Source organism: Manacus candei, unplaced genomic scaffold, assembly GCF_025592945.1.
Source record: "Manacus candei isolate 608988 ecotype Guabito, Panama unplaced genomic scaffold, ASM2559294v1 h1tg000034l, whole genome shotgun sequence".
Classification (NCBI taxonomy): Eukaryota; Metazoa; Chordata; class Aves; order Passeriformes; family Pipridae; genus Manacus; species Manacus candei.
Window position 1 is genome coordinate 6,009,188 of NW_026138082.1, and position 22,986 is coordinate 6,032,173.

Here is a 22,986-nt window from a genome sequence, read left to right on the forward strand (position 1 = left end):
GTGGGTCTCTGCACCCCGATGGTCTTCCATGGGCTGCAGGGGGACAACCTGCTTCACCATGGGCTGCACCATGGGCTGCAGGGGCCTCAGCTCCAGTGCCTGGAGCACCTCCTGCCCCTCCTTCTGCACTGACCTTGATGTCTACATTGTTATTCCCATGTTCTCACTCCGCTCTTCCCTGGATGGAATTTCTTCTGTGCAACAGTCTTTTGTTCTTAAATACGTTATCACAGAGGTGTTACTATCACTTCTAATTGGCTCGGCCTTGGCCAGCGGCAGGAAGTCCGTCCTGGAGCCAGCTGGCATTGGCTCCAAGGGACAGGGGAAGCTTCTAGCAACTTCTAACAGAAGCCACCCCTGTAGCCCCCCTGCTACCAAAACCCAGCCACAGAAACCCAGTCAGGAAGTCTTGAAGGGTTTATTGGCCAGGACTCAAGCAATTGATTTATTTTTTTTTGGAGTGTTTTCTGTGTGGGCGTTTTTTCTATGGGTTACACAGTAATCTCTACCACCTGAGAGTATGAAGACCTTTTGTCTGCTCAGTCATAATTGCATTTATTAAACTGGTCTGTTCTGGAATTAATCTTTAATCACCATTTTGGATTTCAACATGAGTTGAGAGGGCCAGTTTCAATGCAAGGACTCTACTGTGATGAAATGAGTTATAGTATGGGACAGTTATAGTATGGGAATGGTGCAAGTCTGTGTCTGAGAACTGGTACCTTGTATGTTTGTGTGGGTTTTGAACTTAGCTATTAAAATAGCTGTCATGAAGGATTTGAATGTTCTTTAATTTAGAATGGAGATATTGCTACTGTTCTTGATGGGTGTAGGAGATGGCTAGAGTCATAACTAAAAGCCTCTTTGTAGATCAACACGTGCTGAAATTTTCAAGCAGGCCTTTAGTGTAATAAAACTGAATTCACTGGTTCTTGTATAGCGATTGTTGTGGCAGCTTATATCTGCCAGACATCTGTGCCTAAACACCATAATGCTGGTTGGCATTGGGCAGAGTAGCACCTGAAATTGGCCTACTATTACTTCAAGGTCCTCTTCTAAAGATGTACTGGAGACTTACTGGGTATCTTTTGTTTTCCTGGAGCATGAGTCAGAAGCTTTTAATTCCTTAACTTGCCAAACCCTGTAAAACATTGTTTTAGGAATTATTAAATTCCAATAAAGAAATGTTTATTGGTTTTGGTTTGTTTGGATTTTTTTATTTTGAATTATGATTTAAAAGACATGCTGAAATTGTTACCTACTGGGTTTTTTATTTCTAGTGTCCAAACGTAATTTTTTTTTTTTAATTTGTGGTAAATGGTGTGTGTAGTTCAATTCAGTGTGTATATGAACACGGTGATACTGAGTCATTTAATGTAGTTATTTGTCAAGTTCCTGGTTAATAATAGATGTCTGAGAAAGAGCGTAATAACAGGGAAGGCAGATAGATAATGATTTAGCTTTAAAAAATTCTTTTAGTCCCCAGCAACTTGTGACTAAGACTTCTAGAGCTAGAGGTGTTACCTTCTGTGTAATAACCTTTTGCCGCTTTTTCTGTCGTGAGTTTATCTAGTTGTTCTTGAATTCATGTAGAGGATGTAATGCCCTGCTGCCAAGTTTTCCACATTTTAATTACATGTTGTAGGAAGAAATATTTGATTTGAACGTAGCAGCAACTTACTTTATTTGGAGCCCTTTAGTTCTTGTGTGGATTAGATGGGAACAATTGTACCTTATTGACTATTGGTTACAAGGTGAACTAAAACATCAAGGATGAAATAAGAAGAGTCTTTCTTTTGCAATTACTTTAATGGTGGCTTAATTATAACTGAAGTTTATATAAGTTGATTGAGGTCTGATTTTATTTTTTTGACCTGATTTATACTCAGTTTTTTATTTGCGCATAGAAGGGTTAGACTGGAATTTGAGCAAGGTGAACCAAAGAGAAAAAACCCAGCTGAAGTAAATATAAAGAATACTTACTCCTGTCTTCTCCATCTGTGTGTTTAATTGCTTCATATTAAGATCACTTAATGTTTTTTAATTTCCTGTTCTTTGTAGGATGGGATGAATATGTGCATGTTTATGCAAAACACCTTAACCAGACTTATGAGGTAATATATTTTATTTACCCTTCTTTATGAAGTAATTATAAGTATTGGAATGTATTTTAGCTAACTCTTTAATGAGATGTTTAACGTTTAATACATAGTTTTAAGTATGTAATTTTGAATCCCAGACCTTTCATTGACACATGTTAATCATGTAGGTATTTATGGATTAAAATTAGACCTTGAAATTTTGCAACTATTAGACTTTCCAAAGATCAGAACAGGAAAAACCAACCTAGGCTTACATGTGTAGAGCTAGGAGATACCTAGAGTTAAGGAAATCTAGGCCTTCAGATTTTCAGAAACTGACTTCTATAACTCTGTGAAAGCTGGTAGCTCTTAAATAACAAGCAGAGACAGCTTATGCAGCCTACACAGGTAACGTTTGATATATCTGTTTAGTCTTCCCACTTCATAAGAGGAATGTATTCAGTTCTACCATCTGGCACTTCTGAAAACCACTTTTTCCTTTCCTTCAAATAAATTTAGATTCCCTTAATCAATTAAATCCATTAGTGCTGAAGTCTGTGTTTTTTCTGCTCAGCGCTCTTTGAAGATAAATACTCTTTGTTTTCAAATATTCTTTCTTTTCAAATAATCTATATGAGAAAGTGTTATGAATTAACATTTTTTCTGTAAAATTGCCCAGGAGACTTATAGTAGTAGTAGTATTGTAAGGAATCCTCAGAATTGGAATCCATTTGAGTCTCCATATAATCAAAATGGATGGGGCAAAGCAGAGGAGGAAGATGTGTGAAGATTAAACCCCCACACCTCAGGTGTGTTGACTTAGCAGACATTGAAGCAGTGCTTCAGGGGGAGCAGTGAGCTGCTGTCTGGGGACATCTGTTGTAGATGAGGTTAGTCTCCCTCAGAAAGAGCTGATGCTGACTGTGATCCTGAAAGAGGTGCCTCAAAGTGTGGATGTAGGGGTCTTGGACCCATGTCTTCTGGTTTCTCATAAACCACAGGAAAAATGAGGCTGCCCTCTTCCAGTGGGTTCACGTGCCATGTATTGTATGAAGTGTGCTGCAGCTTGTAAGTGAACTTGGGCCAAAAGAAAGTGTTGGTGCTTCTGTTAAAGTAGAACTAAAACTAAACATGTGGTCATGATCGGGAAGCTGACTTTTGAAGGTGGTTTGAAAACTGCTCAATAAGTTAAATGTTTCTTTGTAGTAAAAGATGAAACAGCTGTATCAGCATGCAAATTCTGTGACTAACCAACTGTCTTCATTTCTTAGGGAAGTTGGCTTATCCAGTGTCACTGTTCATTAGTATTCATTTCACAATGGCAGTAGGGAAACATACTCTTCCTTTCCTCTGTTCTTTGAATTACCTTGAACATGACTAAATACCTTGAGCATGATTAAATACAACACCAACAAAGGTAACAGATTGCTGCTTTCCTTAAATGGTTTTGTTCTCAATAAAAAAAAAAAAGAAAAAAGTTTTGTTGATAACTGAGATAGTAGCACTCTGAAGAAGCTACTCAGGCTGTCATGGTAAATCTCATTATTTTTAGATAACGCAGCCCTTCAGTCCTTTGTATCCCTTTCTGCTGCTTTCTGTAGTGTACTGGCATAAAGTAGAATCTTGTGTTGCTGTCCTGTCACTCCTCCTTGCAGATAGTCTTTTTAGGTATAATCTATAGCAGGGATGTTTCATAACGCGTTTTTTCAGTACGTGATCCTTGTTTTGATTCCATTTGATATCTCTGTCTTGCTGTTTAATTTTGGGATTCCATATCAATTATGCAATAGTAATTTTGAAATAAGTGGAATTGGTATTGTGCTGCTTACCCACAAAGATGTTGTTATTTGAATGAATTGGAATAATATATTTTTCTAAACTTTTACTATAGAGATGGTTTGGTTGACTTACTTTCTAATTTTTAAAAGACTAAAAGCTTGAATTTTTCTTGCAAAACTCTCTTGTGTAGGTTGCCTTTGATCAGTGTTGCACTAGTCCAAGGAAAAGCTTTTGGAGGAGGAGCAGAACTTACCACGGCATGTGATTTCAGGTAAGACTAACAATTTGAGTAGCTGTTACATTGGGTCAGTGATTTAATGACTGTCCATGTGAAATGTGGAAAGCTTGAGGTACTGCTTTTACCAAGAGTCATGTCCCTGGGTTCCAAGGCGTTGGAACTAGACTTTGTCAGCAGACTTCACAGGAAAGTGCATGTCCTGATAGTACAGAGGAAAGATTATTTACTGCCAGGCTATACAGTTTGAGTCACTATGTAAAACAAGAGCAGTAAGCAATTTTAGTAACCAGCTGTGTTATACACCAAGTAGGTCCAACTCACCCCAGAGTGACAGGTAGGAGGGCTGCAAAATTATGTATCTCCCTGTGTCTCTTTATGTGAATGTCGTAAGTCAAAAATAAATAAATAAATCTCTTAATTAATATGATATTTTGTGTTCTGTGTTTATTGTTTGTAATGTAACTATGTGCTCTACAGTTCTTGAAACAAGAGTTTAAGATACAGGGGAAAGCAAAAACATCCCTGTTTTTTTTCCATGCGGGTGCAGGGATTTGCCAGCATGAAACAACTAGTGAAAAACAAAGGGCTTTAGTTAAAGAGGCAGAATGGGAATGGGAAGAAACTAAAATAATAAAATGTTGCTTTATATAAACCATTGCTAATGTGCAAATAGCCTAGAGATGTAACAGGATAAGCACTCTGGGCAGCCTCTCTGAAAATGAGGAGCTTTTAGTGAAGTTTTTATATAAGAGAAGGAAATGTGCTCTTTAAGAGGGCCTTAGTGCCTGAAGTGGGAAAGGAATTATCCAGAACAAGCTGAAAGTAGGTACATTCAAAAGCAATACTAAGAAAAGTAAACTAGAATATTACAGTGCTGTGCCAGATATCAGGAACAGTCTTTGAATAGAGGAGATGGTATCTGCACTGTCTGAGCCACTCGGAAGCAATCTTGCTTTGCTTTGAAAGTAGATGTGGCTGAATCTGTCTTCTTATCTACTCAGCACATGGTGAGCTGAAACCCCAGCTCTGACTGTGAGTACAGGCTGTATTACAAATGCCTGGGAAACATGCAGAGAGGCTCTGTGTTTGACAGCTGCAGCGCTGACAGGAGAATGCACCTGGGAGACTCAGTAGACCTTTCTGTATTTGTGAGCCCGTTGACAGAATGTGTATCTTGTTATCCCTAAATAGGAGTTTAGGGAATGTGAACCTAATGAAATGCAAATCTTTTGGCTTTCTAAAATATGTAGTCTCTACTTATACTCCAGCTATGCTGTTTTGACATACTGTGTAATTATAGGCATTGTCAAGTAGCTCTTATTTGCATGAATTGAGCAGCTGCAATTCCTCTCATGTACTGCCATAATTTTCATAATAACTACAGCTGTTGATCCATCTTCCATTACTTTCTAACACACCCATCTAGTGCAACTAAATAACAGCAATTCAAGAACAGTAAGTGGGACTTAATTAATAACAGCAACAAGATAGAGAAACATACTCTGTGCTGTTATTGCTACTGAATTTGATAATTTTAATACTGGGGGAAAAAATTCCTGGGGTTTTTTTTGAGAACCATAAGTAGATATTAGTGGAACGGGTATTTTATCCTGAGTCACTAAATGCCAAAAGAGGAACTTGAGACAGAAATCAGAGAGGTTCGTTTTCTTCCTTGAATGAGCTGTTTGGACATTTTAGTTTTTAAGAACAAAATGAGTTTGTTGTGGCTGCTTTTAATTCTAAATTTTTAAATACAGTTCTATTTTCCACAGTTACTGTGTAAGCTACCCCACTGCTTGGTTTTGGCCTGAAATATTTTCGGATTTTTATCTCTTCCCCTTTGTACTACATTAACTATACTGATACTGTTGAAGCAACTTGAACCAAAATGACCTCTGTATCTCCTCTGAAAAGTGCTCTGGCAGCACAATGCACATCTCTACTGAAGTAGAGGTGTGGACAAACCCAATTTTAAAATAGCTGAGGTAGTTTAAGATATTACTGATACATTCTTCCTGTAGCAGTTCTTGTGGCTAATTGTCTCACTGTGATTTAAGCCGGCTCATTTTAAATTGGATTAGGGAGGGCTTGTGTGAACTTTGGCACATTTATTGCTGACATAAGGACAATGATGAAAAGTGAAAGCAGCTTAGATCAGTCTACTTTGGATCTGGAGGAAGAGGTCTTTTCAAAACATCTTCTTCAAAACATCTTCTTCAGTCTTAGCTGCTTTATGGATTGTTGCATCATGACTCTTCAGAAGAGCAGCATCCTCATAAAGATCATAAACATGTTATTAGGGGGAAAAAGAAATCAGATAAGTGCAGACAAGCAAGGTAATTAAAGTCCTTTCAGAAACTTTTTTGAAAGATAAGGCTTCTGACACTATAGTTATTTATCTCGATTATTACTGTAAAACTGAGCAATGCAGAACTTGTTCGGACAACTGAGCTTTTTAGTACTGCTTCAAGAAATATTGACTTTTTTCAGTGTGCCACAGTTGAGCTTGTGAAGGTGGTTTGTGAGTTCTGCTGCCTAATGTTAATGTATCTTGTGGTTCTGCATGACACTGCAGCCATTTCAGGTGCACAAATTAATCTGATACTGGATTCAGTGATGCGATTTTACAAATAATTGAAGCACCTGCATGGTTTCCCTATATGCAGAAACTTGAAGTGTATCCTGTACTTACATAGTGTGTGAAGGTAAGGAGAACTGATTTGGCAGGGTTGGTTGAGAAATTTGGACAGGAAAACAGGAATGATAGTGGGCTGTTGGGCAATAAGCTACAGATATGGGGAAGAGACAGTCGGTAAAGAATCCATTCGTGCAATTAGTAGATTGCAATAATCTCTGAGCACAGTAGCTGCAGTGCACTATCAACCAATAGCCAGAATAACTGACTTTGAATTCTGAGCTATCTTGTCTTTATGTCACATTAGTGCCTTTGAGAAATCTTGCTCAGGCAAGAGCAAGACTTGTGTAAGTCTTTTAGACACATCAACAACTTTGACAAGTTTGTCCTATGTCACTTGGCAAATGGACTTCCATTGTACCTGAGTGCTTCTGAAACATATAGTCTCTTTCCCCCTACCCCCTCTTTCCTCCCTAACGCTGCTGCAAAGTAGAGGTGTGTTACCGCCGTGTCAATCAAATTTAAAAGGTGGTGTCTCAAGGCAGAGGATGAGATTGCAATGATAGAAAGCTGCCCATTTCTCTCACCACTGGCTTCATAATGGGCTCATAGGTAGAGACAGCAGTATTTTCCTTTTCTTCTTTAGAAAATAAATTAATGAACTGTAATTTCTTCAGCTGTAGTTGATTTTGCACAATTAAATTGCAAAGGGCCAGTTTTATTACTCTGGAACTGCTGAGTTAATTATTAGCTTATGCTAATAACACTGTTTATATAAAATTGGCCTTCCTGCATTTTAGTTGTGTGTTTTCTATATTCTTGGGAAATATGTAGGCATGATTATTATTACATTTTAAGGTGTTAGGCATGTTCTATGAAACACCTAGAAGAGATACATGAAACAATAGCTTTGGTGTGTGTCTTCCTGTGATAACATGTTTATTTACTTTTACAAATATGTGTTTAGTGCATTAAATGCCATTTTTAGGAAATGAAAGGAACAGAAGTTAATATAACTGCTGCATAGATGTAGGCTTACTATGACCAACTTTTCAGTTCCTCCTTTCAAGAAGGAGGAATGGGGGAAACTAAAGATTTTAGTATTCTATATTTCGCTCTGTGCAAGGATTCAGGCTTTTAGTTTTATCAGGATGAGCATTTAGGTGCACAATATGCTGCTGCTTGAAATAAGAGCACCTCAGCACACAGTAGCATTTTTCACTGGGCAGAGCATGATATGAGTGTAGTGGGGTGGGATTCACATATTCGTAAGTTCTTGAAAAGTCCAGGCTCACAAAGCACTTTTCATTCATGTGACTCTGTAATGTTGCTACACATCATCAGGAGAAGAATCAGTAGCCAAATCTGAGAGTGAGTTCCCTGTAGAAGCCTAAAAGATAAGGGGGCTAATGTGTATGTCTCAAACACCGATAGCTGGATAGCCATGGAGCCAACAAAGGATTGTTGGTAATAACAGCAATGGATTGTTGGTAAGAATACACTGTGAGAAAGAACAGGATGAGGCTGGAGAAGGGGGACATATGGAGGTAGGGGAGCACTTCTCTGGGACAAACATCTTTGTTCAAGCTTCTGGAGATCAGCGCAACACAGTACAGTGCAAGCACAGGAATGAGGTTGAGCAGTGGGCATGCACTGTGGGGGGGGAACAAGACCACCAAAGACCTCCCAAAGCCCTCCAACCCATTTCCAGAAAGGTCTAGAAGAGTGGACTGAGCATGGTAACTAATTGGCATAAAAAGCAAGAAGCTTATCTCCAGGATGAGGAAAACTTATCTATATAAAGGTACCACCACAAAGCCTGGGTGCATGTGCACCCCAGGACCCTGGACACCCCTGCTGGATCAACGCCGGAGCCAGGACCTGTGATCTCTCTTTTTCTCTCTTTCTTCCTTTATTTCTCTCTATTCCTCTTTAATTCAGCTCTCTCTCTCTTCCCTTTCACTCTACCCTTTTATCCAAAACCCACTGCTGTGTGCTTATACTAGAAGGTTAGGGACTAACATACCAATTTCCATGCCAAGCATGTAATTTACTGATAAAACTCCGTAAACTTTTGCAGACCCTCTGAATTTTACCGTTCCTTTTGACCATGAGCATCAAAGAATCTTGGGTGCTCCTTTCTCCTTAAGGGTGGAACACCATATTCTCACAGCTTCAGGTGCTTGCTATATGGCATAGATCACTTTTTTAAACTATATAAAATTTTTGTGTGTGTATGTGTGTATATATATATATATAAAACATATGTGTGTGTATGTAAAATCTCCTGGACATCAGTTGACAATTTTAGAATTCCAATGCAGTCATACATCACTTTGCATTTTTAGAGCCCTGGGAGGTTTGTTAGTACAAGTTTCTGATGAATTTTCAGAGAGATGGATTATGGTTTTAGAAGTCTCACATTGCTTTCCTTTAAGAAGGCTGTTCTTATTTTTTACCTGGTACGTTTGACAGCTGGTTAAGTAATCACAGCACTGCTAGAAATGGACTGCAGAGCTTATGTTATTTGGCTTGTATTTATGGACTGGTATTGGTTTTTGTTTTCATTTGGATTTGAATTTCATGTGTTTACAGTCTTCCAGGTAGAGGATTTTTAGATGTAGTCTACAATTCAAATTTACCATTGTTTGATTTTAGTGAAAATGTAACAGCAACAAAGGATGAATTTGAGTTGATGTTTTCTTTCCAAACTTGTCTTTTTGTAGGGGTTTACTTCATTCCAATCTTTTTATTTCTTTAGGAGGCTAAACCATCTTATCCTGGGTAAATGAAATTTTTCTTATCAGCCTGCATCTACATTTTAAAGCGCTTGTATTATGCAATCTTACATCCTTTCTGTTGAACAGTCCTGTCTGCAGCTGATAAAATGTGTTGCATGATAATAATAAACAGAGAGAGTTCAGATAATGGAAAACTTAGATAAGACAGATTTTAGAGAATGCATATCTGGACCCATGCTGATACTTGCTGATACACTGGGCTGTTGGTCCACCGTAGGGAAGCATTCAAGATTCAAAAAGAATTAGTCTAGGGAGAGTACACTGAAATTGTCTATTATGCTTGCATCTGTGAAGTGACTAATTCCCAGTTTAGTTAAACTGCCTGCAGGTATTTGAGTTTGACGCACCATCACTGATCTGCACTATTATTTTTTTTAAATGTATATCAGCTCCACAAGTTGGATAATATGAAGTCCGAGAAGCACTTATGTTTTCCAGTCTGCTGATTTTGAGTTGGGGTTATACTGAGCTGTGGCCTCAGGATAGACTGCCTGAATAGCTTAGCTGGATGTGGGAGGAGGGTATTCCTGTTGAATATTCCCAGCTCACTGTTTACCTCTGGTTTGCCAAGCCCCAGTGAAGATGCCTGCATGAGTCAATTATCTCACTAAAAAGCAACAGAAAGACTAAGTTTTTCCTTTTCTTACGGTGAGTTAAAGTGGCTTGTAAAGGGATATAGTATTAGCTAGAGCCAGTGTAAAGGAGGAACAAAATCTCTAGGAGATGGGAAAGAACAGGAGAGGGTAAGAATACAGTCTTCTTTGTTTGGGTCAAGGGAGCAGTTAGATAGCCTCTCTTTTCCCTGAAGCCACAACTTTCAGCTGCCTAACTTTGCACTGGATCAGCTTCCAGAGGATGTCTTCCTGAGTCCCTGTTAGCTATCTAATTTTTCAGTCCTGTAATGTGTGAAGGGCTATGAAAAGAACTCTTCCTCTCTTTATCACTCCAAGTAGCAATATAGTTAACGTTGCAGATCTCTGAAGGGTGATCACCCACATCAGAGTTACTGTTAATTGAAATGACCAGATGTTCCCCAAATGAGTTGCATAGTTTTTGCAAGTGTAAGCAGGCGTTGTGTGGATCTCAACCTACTTTCATTGTAAATATTGCCTTCAAAAATGCAACTTACAGTCTTCCTCTTCACCCCCATTTCTTTTTTTTGTCTCTGATCCAGAGCAACCCGATATCTTAGTGAAGATTTGGAGCCCAACAGGCTGGACCTCTGTGTTCCTCTTACTCCAGATTTATTGAAAATTGTGTGAAAAAAGACTGCAAACTCTTTGAACCTTGGTGGTTAACCTTGGTGGCTTCAGCTTCTTCCTGGATTCTGTAGTTAATAAGAAATTAATTATTACTGCTGTAACTCAGCAGTCACAGTAACAATAAATGAAAGTGTAAATTCTTAAATTAAACAGATTCCTCTTGTGTTTAAACTGTTGTATCTGCAAGAGCTTCTGCTGTATCCATGGTTTATTACTAGGTGTTGTCCTCCAGTCTGGTTTTGTGTGCTGATGATTCATATTCATAAACAAAAAGCAAATATACAGACTGAGGAAAACCCAATAATTTAAATTAACATGGATTTCTCTGTGTGTGAAAGAGAGAAAGATTGTAAATAAAATGATAGTAGGGGAAATTATACTTTTGGTCATAATTGGTCACACTCTTAGGCATATTTATGGATGATCTGTTGCAGTTTGCTGAAAATGTGCCAGCTTCTTGTCCAGGCAGTTAGTGATCTGAAGCTAGCTTGAGATCCCCATCAATATAACTAGTATGCAATATTAAAAAGTAAAGAGGAGAAGTAGCAGGTTACTGCTTTAATGTAGAATTTTAATGTTAAATTATCTATCTCATTTATGCCTTTTTGAGTTATGTCATTATGCTCTCCCCCCACCCCCCAAAAAATCTCTGAAATCACATATCATATCTGGAAAACTTAAAACTTAGGTCACAGCCACTGTGATAATTTAAAAAAAAACCACAACCCTCAGCATTTTTTGTTTGAAATTAACATGGTATCCTGACAAAATGGAAACGTTTCATTATAATTTACCAGTGATTTCAGCTAAGTGTATGACCTCTCTTTGCTTTAGTCAGAAATTGTTGTGTAGGATGTGCAAATGCAGCATCAGTAGCACCACATGCAGAGACAGCTGAATTTCAAAGTGTGTCTTGTTACCCTATGCCTTGTGAAGGGTTGTTAGTGTGATGTTAAATTGTATTTTAAATCCTTTAATGCTGTGAGTTGCAGAAATCTGATATACCAAATCCATCATAAAGTATTAAGGCAGCTCGAACCTTGCATCTCTTAGGGCTGATGCCAAAAAATGTTGTTCCTTTGCAGTCAGCTGAGTTCAGGTGAATGAGGTGATCTTGCCTTTTTGACATTTTAGATGCTAAACTCTGAGACAGTGTTGGGAAGCTCCTACTCCCCTTTCTGTATCAGCAGCAGAGATGAGCAGAGAATGTGACTGAAATGTTCCTGCTTTAAGAGACTCTTGAATTTGGTCCGGTAGAATTTTGTTCTGTTTTCTTTGGTCTTGATAAACATATATGATGGAAATAAAGATGTGAGATATATTGTTTATAACCGAAGTTACAAACATAGTTGCATATACTGCATGAAAGTGTGCACATAATTAAAAAAAAAAAAGTATTTTCTCTGTGAAAACAAGCTCCACTGTACTTCTTTATTTCTAGATGAATACTGGCACTCACATTTGACTAAAAATTGAAATTATCAAACACCTAAGATCCAGATGGTCTTTTTTCATAAAAGAATCTGTTAAAATATCATTGGATCTTTTCTGATGGAAATTTTTGCTTTAGTCTAAAAGACATATCTGTTGTTGAAAATGTTTGCTTGAGTGGAATCCAAATAGCTCTAGTTCCTTTTTGGGAAGGAAAGACTCATGTACCATTTCAGATTTCCAGCATGAGTAATTTTTCTGTGAGCGTTATTTTGGCGTTCACTCACTTGTATATTGAGGCAGCCTGTAAAGAATAGCTAAAACCTGCTTCATGGGTAAGACCCAAGTGCTATGTCAAGGTGAGAACTACTCTGAAGACAATCATATGGTAACTGAGGTGCCTGGGATGCACTGACACCAGGGTAATACAAATGAAGTCATAGCTGGGAATTAGAAGAGGAGAGTGCCAGTAACACATCCATCATTAGCAGAGGAGGAGAATTGGGGTGGTAGACCATGGATTGTTGTTGTATGATTGTGGGGAGTAAGGATGATCCAGGCACTGCCTCTTGAACGATGGGGCTTCAGTCCCACTTTGTGGCTCTGGGTGATTTATGCCATTTTCAGAGTTTATACTACACACGTCAGGGGAATTAGAGCTCCCCAGTGTAACTGTCTGCTTTATTCTCTTGGTTCTATGTGTTCTTAAATTGTGGTCTAAGCCTTGTGTGTCTTCAATAAGCCTTTGTAAAGCCATGCTGCTCCTCCCCAGTGTGCACATGAGGGTGTTGTCAAACAGGTCCAAGGCAGCATCCATGGGATGGGGAACTCTTTTACTGCTATCTATATAACTGTAAAAAGTTTGTCTCTCTTAGTTGGGAAAGGCCTTTTAAGTTACTTTTGCTATGTTTTCTGGAACTATTCAGCTCACTTGAATGCTTAGGCACAAGTTGGGATGAGAGAATGTTGTGTGCTCACACAGCCTTTACATCGCATCACAGCTTGCAGAGGGGCCACCCGATGTCTGTGTGCAGCACACACCAACGTGCGAGGTGGTGGTGAAAGATGGAGGGTTGCATGAGCCCCCTGGCCAGCTCTCTCCCCATCTGCAAAGCTCACCCACCAGCACACACAGCCCATCACAGCAGGGACAGTACCTTGGGCTGCAGGAACCCCCTGAGAGCATTGCATGCGGACCTAAAGAAGTATCCTGGGAAATGGGGCAGATTCGCTTTGCAGTTTAGCCCAATAATTTTCTTTCCTGACAGTTTATTGAAAAATGACTGTGAAGAAGAAAAAAGAAATAAAATAAAAAGGCTCATCTTACTTCTTTTAATACTGCTTGTGGAGTTTTAATCAGTCATGCTTTTTCGGGTCCCTATTTCTTGCCCTGTGATCTCCTGTCTAATTCAATTTTTCATTCCTGCTACAAAAAATGTCTTTCTGCAATTTCTAATATTCAGCTTCATTTATCCCTTTTAGAAGATATGTAGCTTTTTATAGCATGCTTTTTTCTCTCTGGCTTCTGTGAAGCCATGGGTGAGAAAGTGTCAAGCCTGAGGTAAAAAACTAGCTTTAAAACCCCTAATCTAGGTCTGCTGGTGAGCCTCCATCTGTGCCTGACTCTGGGAGATTCTGGACCAGAATGAGGTTGGAAGTCTGTGTGGATGGCAGCCAGTATGACAGTAGACATCACCTGCAGGAGACTTTTGAGGGGCCCTACCTACCTTGTCTTTTGTTTGAGGCTGCCCTACTCGCTTGCAGGGTATTAGCACCAGCTTCTTTCCCCATGTCTCTTGCCTTCTGTAATTGCTCGCCTAAACTAACAATCTTTCTGGCCCTCTTTTAGCCCCTCTCATTTGATCAGGTAAATGCTTAAGAAATAAAACCTTTTTCACTTCTCTGGTTGTTCTTAACGCAGCCATGTCTAGACCAGTTTTATTCTGGGTCTTGCCAAATCCTAGAGAGCATGCTCTGCTGCTTTACTGAGCTGCTTTGTGCTGCTGATAGGCCTTTTCTTAATTTTTCCCAGTGCAGACCTTTTACGGATGAGATGCTTTTTTCTTTTTTTTAGGACATGAAATTTTCTGTATCTGCCCATTATTATTTAACTCCCGTTATCCAAGGGATCTTCTTCTAGTAACAATATTATTTTTGTGGATTTTCCCTGGAATGGCTTTCTTTGGAACTGGTAATCTTGCACCCTCTTTGACTTGAGTCTGTTGCTTTTGGAAGCTCATCTTCCATTGAATATTGCAATATTTGGCAGTAGATGTTGGAGTTATCCATACCTTGAGTTTTTGTTTAATCTTGGAGGCCATATTCTTCCTAAAATGGCTTATGTCTGTTTAGCAGTTTCTGCTCTGATATCTCTGTGTTCCAGTTCTGCCTCTAACTCTTCTTGTTACTACATCTTCCATTTTTTAGATCCAGGACTCCATTTTGCAGAATTTTACCATCAACCAAATGTTTTGTGTCTTTGGATGAAAGTATGACTTTGTAATTTTTCCTTCTGCATTTCATTTGACTCTGGGTGATGTGAGAAAGCATGATAGAGTGGCATTATAAATAGCTAGTTTAAGGTCTCCTCTGAAGAATGCATCTTTCATTGTTTAGGTCCCTCTATTCCCCTCTGGGAAGTGCCCTGGGGTTTCCCAGCCAACTCAGAAGAATGTTAACTCTTGTTCAAAAAAATACATCTGTAATTAGGAGTCTGTTTATTTGATCTGATTTTGACCCTGATCCTTAGGGTTCCATAAAATGCATTGCAAAATCTGACTAGAGGTCAGCAAAGGTAGGGGCTAAAGGCAACATGTGCTAGGGAGACGAGATATTTTTCTAGGCTGCTTTATGTAAAGTTTGATTCTTAGCTTTTGTGGCAAGTGGGGGGAAAATTGATACACTAAGAGTGTTACAAAATAATTCAGTAACTATAAATAAATGTCCATATAATCTGTAAGACAATTTGAAAAGAGCTGTGAGAAAAGCAAGCTCTTGTTTTGGTGAAATTTCTCAGGCTGGCATCAAGCCTACTTCTTCGACACTGAGTTTTAGAGCATGCCTAGAACACTCTGTACTTCGGAGGCTTGGTAGGATTTTTTTTATTTTGGTTCTTGGGTTTCATCTTAATTTATTTAAACTTCAAGTAAAAAAGGTATATTGTTTTGTGAATTGAATTGTTGGGTTGGGTTTTTTTTTAATCACTGAAAGGATTTGAGAGGGGTGACTTTCTGATTATTAAAATAGTATCGGGACCTACTTCTTTCCATTGCATTCCTGTAGAAAAAGGTTACAGAGTAAAGCAGATGAACAGAAAAGATCATGAATGTGCACAGTCTTCTCTTAGCCTATGGAAATTTGGGATTGCAGAGCAGCTTTGAGCAAATGTATCTAAGATAAGCACAACACACAGTTTCCCCAAACTAAACCATTTTGTCTTCATTTTTATATTCTTTATGTTCTTTAGTAGTTACCATTCTGTCATCTGTCAAGTGAATATCTGTGACTAAAGGATTTTCAGAAGGAGTGAAGATTTGGGAAGGTTTGCTTTTATGATGCCAGTCTGCAGGCTATGACCACAAGCATGTAGCACAAATCCCTAGTTTTATCGGTTTTACAGTATTTTCAGTTTGGAAGTCTCACTTTTGTGTTTTCACACCTCTGAAGCAGCAATTGCTGCAATGTCCAATTGCCTTATTATTTCTCTGCATAGGGCAGAAACATGAGAAGCTCACAATGAGAGAGAAGATATGGGAGAGGTACAGGGAGAATTAATACTAGCAAGCTGTACTGCGAAAGCATGGAAAAATTGTGGCTTGCCAATATTCACTGCATTACTCCAGTTCAAAAGTCTGCTAAACAGAATTAGCAACAAGTTATTGATTAAATGTTTAATTGGGGCTTTTTGGTCCTTTAAAAAAGCCTATCCAATTAATCAAGTGAGATTGAGAGAAAAGTGAAATTATGACTAATTTTTCTCAGGATGAATCCACTTGTCGTTTCAGAGAACTAGGTTTTTTGGTGATAGAGGGTGTAGTAAGCTGAATTTCAGAAAAATCTTTAGCTATTTTGTCTAGATAATCCCTTTACAGAGTATCTAGATAATTATTTGATAGTGCAGTGATAAAGACACTGCTGAGACACTGCACTGGATAGGCAGAGATGGATTAATTAGTCCCAGGTTGCCTTTTGGAGGGGACTGTCTTATTCTTGGGGGTCTAATTCTAAAAGCATATGTCACGAAAATTGAAGTAAGGACTGGAAGCTGCTAATCAGCAACTTTGCTGACTGGCTAAATTATTTTAGTGTAGAACTGCATATTTCTTCTGCAGAATATTCTTCCACAGTACCTTGCTGTTCAAAATTCATTTTTATTGCAAAAATGACTGGTTCATGCAGGTGTTGTTTTAAGGTGAGTTTCTGTAATAACTATGAAAGGCTTGTGCATTGGAATACTGAACAAGGCTTACACAGGACAAGTTCTCAGTACTAGAACGCAATGTTGTCATGTAATTAACTATCAGTAGTTAGGTTTCCAGGTTAGGTCTCTGCAGGCACAAACTGCAGCATTAACTTTACTGAGTACTCTTCATTTCAGGCTCTCTGTGGCTTTGTGAAAATGTCAAGGTGGTGGTTCATATTCAGGTTGTGTTCTCAAGACTATACTTAGGAATTACTTTTGTTGTTAAAAGATTCTGGAGAAGATAGAGATGAGTTTTGCAGCAACTTGCCAAGGCCTCAAGAATTTGTATGTTAATGCTAAGGAAGTTCTGTAGTTTCTTATATGTGCTTTAACATCTGTCCATCCATGGTGGGGAGAATAGGGTTTAGATGTATTAAATGGGAAAGTACATGATATCTGGTATATCTTTCTGACTCTAAGATTTGGAACTCAGATATCAGAGGTGGATTGAGTGCTAGGTACAAGTTAAACTTCGTTAGGTCCACATGTCATGCTAAAGAAAATAGGGAGAAGGCAGCAAGCCAGGAGGATTCCAAACCCCTCAGTATGTGCTACATGAACCGTACAAGAAAGAATGGAAGTTGCAGCAGTGCTTGACTGCTTATGTCATGGTCCTTGGCCAAGCTTCAGGCTAATGGCATTTGCAGTCCCAATGAATTGCTCCTTGTGGTCCAGCTTTCAGGTCTGCCACTAGCCTATGGCATGATCCCTAAGCATCCCTGCCTGAGCCAAGGAACTGAAGCTACAGAATTGTCTGGCTACATTTGCGGAAAAGGTGACATCTCTCTCTTATAGAATTGCTTTCAAATCCAGCTACCCACTTCTACCTTATCTAAACAGTTACTGCATTTCAGCCATCCACTTTAAAGCTGCCTTTTTTTTTTCCTTTGTTCTTTTTACAAAGCTTAGTATATTACCTTGAAAATATTACTCAGTTTATGTGGTACACTGAGCCAACCTAAAATAAAGGACTTCTGTTTAATCAGAAATCAGTGCTTTTGTTGTACAGATAAAGGAATGGGTAGCTTATTTTTTGCTCTGATGCTACAGATTCAACAATCACATCTCTCCCTTGCTTTGTTTTAACTTATTGTAACACTTTAGTTGACTAAAACATCCCATCTACTTCATGTGTTCAGCAGCACTTTGTGTGTAAGAGAAACACTTTATTTTTGGTGGATTTTGCCTGCATCAGCAAGAGAAGAGAGATCAGATTATATTTATTACCTGTGTAACTCTGTCTGCTGCCTGAGTCGCAGTCACTTGCTTCAAGAAGCCACCACCAGTTCTAAGATCTTCTGTGTCCTCTGAGATGCTGAGGAAGTGTAAGGAAGATGGAATGAGCCTATGAATGCAATTTGCTCGTGAAGTGATGGGACAGGGATTATAGTTTTAGTGTTGAGAAGGTGCACTTGGAAAACAGGGAAGATGTGGACAGTGGACTGACTTTCTTGCTCCCTGAAGGCCCAGCATGCATTTGAGAGCTGCAGCTGCTGCTAATTGTCCTGGTAGCACTCACCAAGCAAAGTTACAAAATCCTAAACTAGTTACTAGTTTAGTAGCTAGTGGACTAGCTTTTGTCCACTCTGCCAGCATCAAATTTTCATGCCCACCTGGCAAAGTAAGTTCCATTTGCATGATAAAACACCGTCCATGGATAATGTCATACCTGACCTCTTAACAAATTCTTGAACTTGCACTCCCCAGCAGTGTGTATTTTAAAAAGCTGTTTTGGCCATGTGTCACATAACACTGCTGTTACTTAACAAGAGTTAATTTAAGCTGATGCCATATTGATGAATGTGTTAGAAACACATACATGTTGGGCAAAGTGTATGGTGGCATTGCACATCAACTTTGCTGTTCTGTTCTTTCCTGTTTAAAGAAAGCATTTGACTTTTGATAATCTTTCTGTTACCATTTTTTTGGTGGTTTTCTTTTTTTGCAATATCTCTCTTTTCCTGTGCCTAAAATAGTTCCACGTGTGGTCTGGATGCTTGGTTGAAAGCTTTTGATATCAATACTGTATTCTTGCTGTCTTCACTGAGTAATAAGAGCCAAAATAAGTGTGTGATTGACCATAGACATTGGTCTTCCTGTGTCTGCATGTTCTGTATCTATATTTTATAAAATATCTAGTTCTACTTGAAGATTTCTTATTATTTCTATAACTCTTGTCTACAGCATGCTAAAATTATGATGTCTTTTAATTGTATCTCAAGGCCTTTGACTCTCGTTTTTGGAGAATTTTGCACTTTGTGTTGGTTCAATCATATTGTAGGTAGGTGTTACTGAAATTTATAGAAGGTAGCAGATTTGGTGAGGGAACTTACTGTGACCGGAACTCATACACTCTGTTTATTATTTATATTGATTGGTGTTTTGAGAGCAGGATGCCAAAGTATTTGGGGGGAAGATAAAAGTCATCCCCTGCAGTTCTGGCTGCCCTCTCTCAGTATAACCATAGCTGAGAACCAGGTGCTGCAGCACTGCACGATGCCAGCTGCCTCCCTCTGTGGTGTGCCAGTCTCATGCCAGCTAAAAGGAGATCGGAAGTCAGGAGCTGTGTCCTTATGTGACACTGGGAGTCAAACAGGGAATGGGAACAAAATCCAGGTTGCTGACAGCACATTAATGTTTTAGGCATTTTTTTTCTATCGTGGGTTTCAACAGCATAGTTGTAGGAGCTTTTAAAATGCCTAAAATATAGGGTGGTATTTGTCCCTCCTTAGTAAACTTGATTAGTGCCTTTGCCTTGTCAGAAGGAATATAACTCAAACCTCAAAGTCCTGGAAATGATAAGGTAAGGGCCAGCACAGGTATTAATATAATCTTAATTCTGCCCAAGGAACTGATTATACCTATTGGAACAGCTCAGTAACATGAGTGTTTATAAAAAGCAAAGGAAAGCACAGCTGTTAGGTCACAGCAAGCACTGCCTTTGGAGAAGCAAGTGTACCTTTATAAGGATGGGATTTGTTAGGTTGCCTTGTTAATGACAAGGTTTTCTTCTCGCACATTGTCAGTGATGTGATGAGATGTGGCATGACAGTTGGTAGTTTGTGGGTACAATGAGATGTCACAGAATGAAGGAATCCTCAGATCAAAGGGGGAGGATTTATAACATTTAGTGCAGCTGAGAACATTTTAAAATGTACAGGAGGAACATTTGCTGTAGCTCATTTGCTTTAGATGACTAACACAAAATTGGATGTGGCCCATAGTGGCTGTGCTTTCTTCCTAGGGGGGTTATAGTGCTTGTAACATGGAATAAAATGTTCTAAAAGAAGGTTTTAGCTGCACTTTGGTGCTTATGTTACCTTAACCTCTTTTTTCCAAATTAAGTTGTGAGAATTTTGCTACCCATCACATTTCTGGAGGATGTGCTTGTAAGGCTTTCAGTCACTTTGACATTAATTACATTGAATAAATATTTTTTCAGTACTGTCATGCAACAGATTTTCTTTATTAGGGCAACGAAGACATGTGTCCAGGAGTCTAGCGATATGACCTTCCCCTGCAATACAGGAGACACAGATTTTAATTCCTTTGACCTGGAAGACAAGAACAGATATACTGAGTCAATTCAGGGTTAATTTTGTTTTCATCTACTGTTCTGTCCCAAGCAGGGCCAATAATAGGTGAATAAGGTATAAACAGCTCAGGAATAGCACTTTGGTCTTTCCAGCTTTTTGATGTCTGCCTCTTTATGTTTAGTAATGCTTGATGTGTTTTTCTTACATAAATTCTTTTAATGGGAGATCAGATCTGTCATGTCTCAGAAGGTAGATTCAATTCCTCTCATACAGTAAAAAGGGAAATATTTATGCAAGGCTGCAGCTGGTGATGTTCAGAGGCTGATCCCAGGCTGGCTTGGCAACTGCATACACCTCTTCAGACATGAGCTCAGGTCTCCACTGCTTCCTTGGGCATGGGGACTGGAAGTGAGCGGATCATGGCTAGGCTTTGCGAACAAAGATTTGGGAAGGGCTCTACCCACATTTGCTACAAGCGCGTTGGTGGCTAAAGAGGCCAGTACAAGATAGACAAGTTCGGTTGCAAAAGGCACAGCAGAAAGACTCCTTGGATGGTATCGGTAAGACACGATTCTTTCTGCATTGTCTTTTCTCCTCGAGAGTGATCCTGCGTTCTCAAAAGAAGCAGCAGCGTTGTAGATAGTGTGTCTTCAGGCCTGTCGACTGGAGGCCAGAGTAGACCAGTTCTGTTGATCAATATGGCCAAGGTTGAGATGTTGTTTCAGGGAGTCCTTGTATCTTTTCTTCGGGGCTCCTCTCTTGCAGCAGCCAGTGGCAAGTTCACCATAAAGCAGGATCTTAGGGAGGTGGTGGTCCTTCATCCTGGAGACGTGCCCTGCCCAGCGCAGCTGTGTTCTCAGCAACATGGCCTCAATGCTTGTGACTGCTGCTTGTTCTAGAACAGATGTATTGGTCACATAATCTGACCAGTGGATGTTTAGAATTGTACAGCGTTGATGGAAGCGTTCTAGGAGACGCAGGTGGTGGCGGTAAAAAGTGAGTGGTATACTAAGTATACTAACAGAGAGTGTGATGGGTGGTTTCTGTAAGAAATGGTGTGACTTCAGGAGAGGATTCGTAGTTGAAGAGTCTGAAAAACCACAGATACCTTTCTTAAGCCTGAAGGCAGTCCAAGACTACAGTTACACCTTCCACTGACCACCGCTTATCTCAGTATTTTCTGTGGAGCATGTTCAGAGGAACATTGTAGGGAGAGGTGAATCCCAACGAGATCCTAGAAGCTGTTGCCTTGCAGTCTGTCTGTGGATTAAGCTGTCAGTCATTTATTTTCCTCGCATTGTGTTTGGTTCCATTTTCTTATAGGGAAGGGCAACAGAACTTTTCCCACATACTAAATGTTTTCAACTCTTTTCTTATTGGTGCTGATGGATTGGCTGTGCTTCTAATGTAAAATTTGATTTTCCGTGCCAACTTCAGAGGACGTTGACCTGACTCCCCAGATGAGTCCTTACACTGCCCTCAGGATGTTCACAGAATTGCCTGTCCTTAAGGCCTGAACCCAAGTGCCTGGGACAGCCTCAGATTCAACATCTAAGCGCAGCATTGCCTCACTGACCTGCAGTGGCTGTCCCATGAGACTGCCTACAGGTTGTCTAGCATCAGATGCCCAGCTGCTTATGACCACTTCTTTTTTAATGCCTTGCATCACTCAGCACAGCTAGAATTAAACTCTTAATAATGTTTTCACTACTGTTTTCCCAGTGGGACACTGGGTGTCAGCAAATTAAAGAGTAAGCTGAGCCAGTAAAGGAGTTTTGGAATACTTGCAGAATTTTCTTTTTGGAGAGGAGACCCGAGCTCTCTGGGATTTGCTGGGTTAGCTGGGAAGCACTTGATAATGTTAGCTAAAAGCCTTCCCCCCCAACCCCCTCCCCACAATACTCTACTCTCTTCCTTTTGTCACACAGCCTTCCTCTGCTGTCTCTACAAAAAGGCTTTCATGCAATCTGGCTGGTCAGCTGTTGCCTTTGTGCATTGTGCTGCATCTGGGATAAAGCATAAGCTCTTCAGTTCTGATGCTGTATAGTGTGGCATGAATGCTGATGGTGCTCTGGTTAAGAAAAAAGCAACCAAGCAAACTTACAATTAACAATAACTAAGCAGATTTGAGAACAGCGAGTTCCTAGAAGTAGTTGCATTTTTAAAGGTTTTCCTTTTCTTTACCCTTTCAAAGCTATTCCTGTTGGTATTTTCACTATGGAAAACTGCATTGTTAGGAAACAGACTTGTGTGTAAATCTCAGTATTATAAGATTTGTCTTCAGAAAGCCAATTAGTGCTTGAAGTAGAAGCTAATCGACTTCACAAGTGTGATTTCCATCCTTTGTCTTACGAACATCAGCAAGCAATCACACTGCAGAACACCTCGAGAGAGAGCAAGTACTAGTCTGTTTCTGTACATCTTTTCTGTATGTTTCTATTTCTAGAGGTTTTTTCCACTAACCTAACATGTGTCAGTGTGACCACTATGTGAAGACAGAACAATCTGCTGCAGTAGAGCTCCTCCAGGGTTATAGCTTAATCAGCCCTAGGGTGAGTTCTTAAGTAAAGGAGGTGAGAAGCTGTAGAAAAGAAGCAAAGATGTGAAGTCTTTGAAAGGAAGAGTGTGACTTACTTTGTAGAGGGGAGCAATTTAATTACACATTGCAAGCATAAATAGAAAGGAATTCTATTATAAATTGTGACCCATAAGATGAGCATCCATCCCAATTTCCCTTGGTGTAGTGAGCAGTTAGAAATCA

The 22,986-nt window shown here is 39.4% G+C and overlaps 1 protein-coding gene across 7 annotated transcripts in view; it reads left to right on the forward strand.

Annotated features, from left to right (window-relative positions):
* The window catches only part of ECHDC1 (ethylmalonyl-CoA decarboxylase 1), a 54,642-nt gene that overhangs the window by 25,956 nt on the left and 5,700 nt on the right, over positions 1 to 22,986 (forward strand). For all 7 annotated transcript variants that reach the window (XR_007905259.1, XM_051792280.1, XM_051792281.1 and 4 more), the window contains 2 exons: positions 2,062 to 2,114; positions 4,051 to 4,131. Coding sequence is in view for 6 of the 7 variants with exons in the window: in XM_051792280.1 (XP_051648240.1) it covers positions 2,062 to 2,114; positions 4,051 to 4,131 (134 nt within the window). In the remaining variant the exon portion in view is untranslated. The remainder of the gene's footprint in view (positions 1 to 2,061; positions 2,115 to 4,050; positions 4,132 to 22,986) is intronic.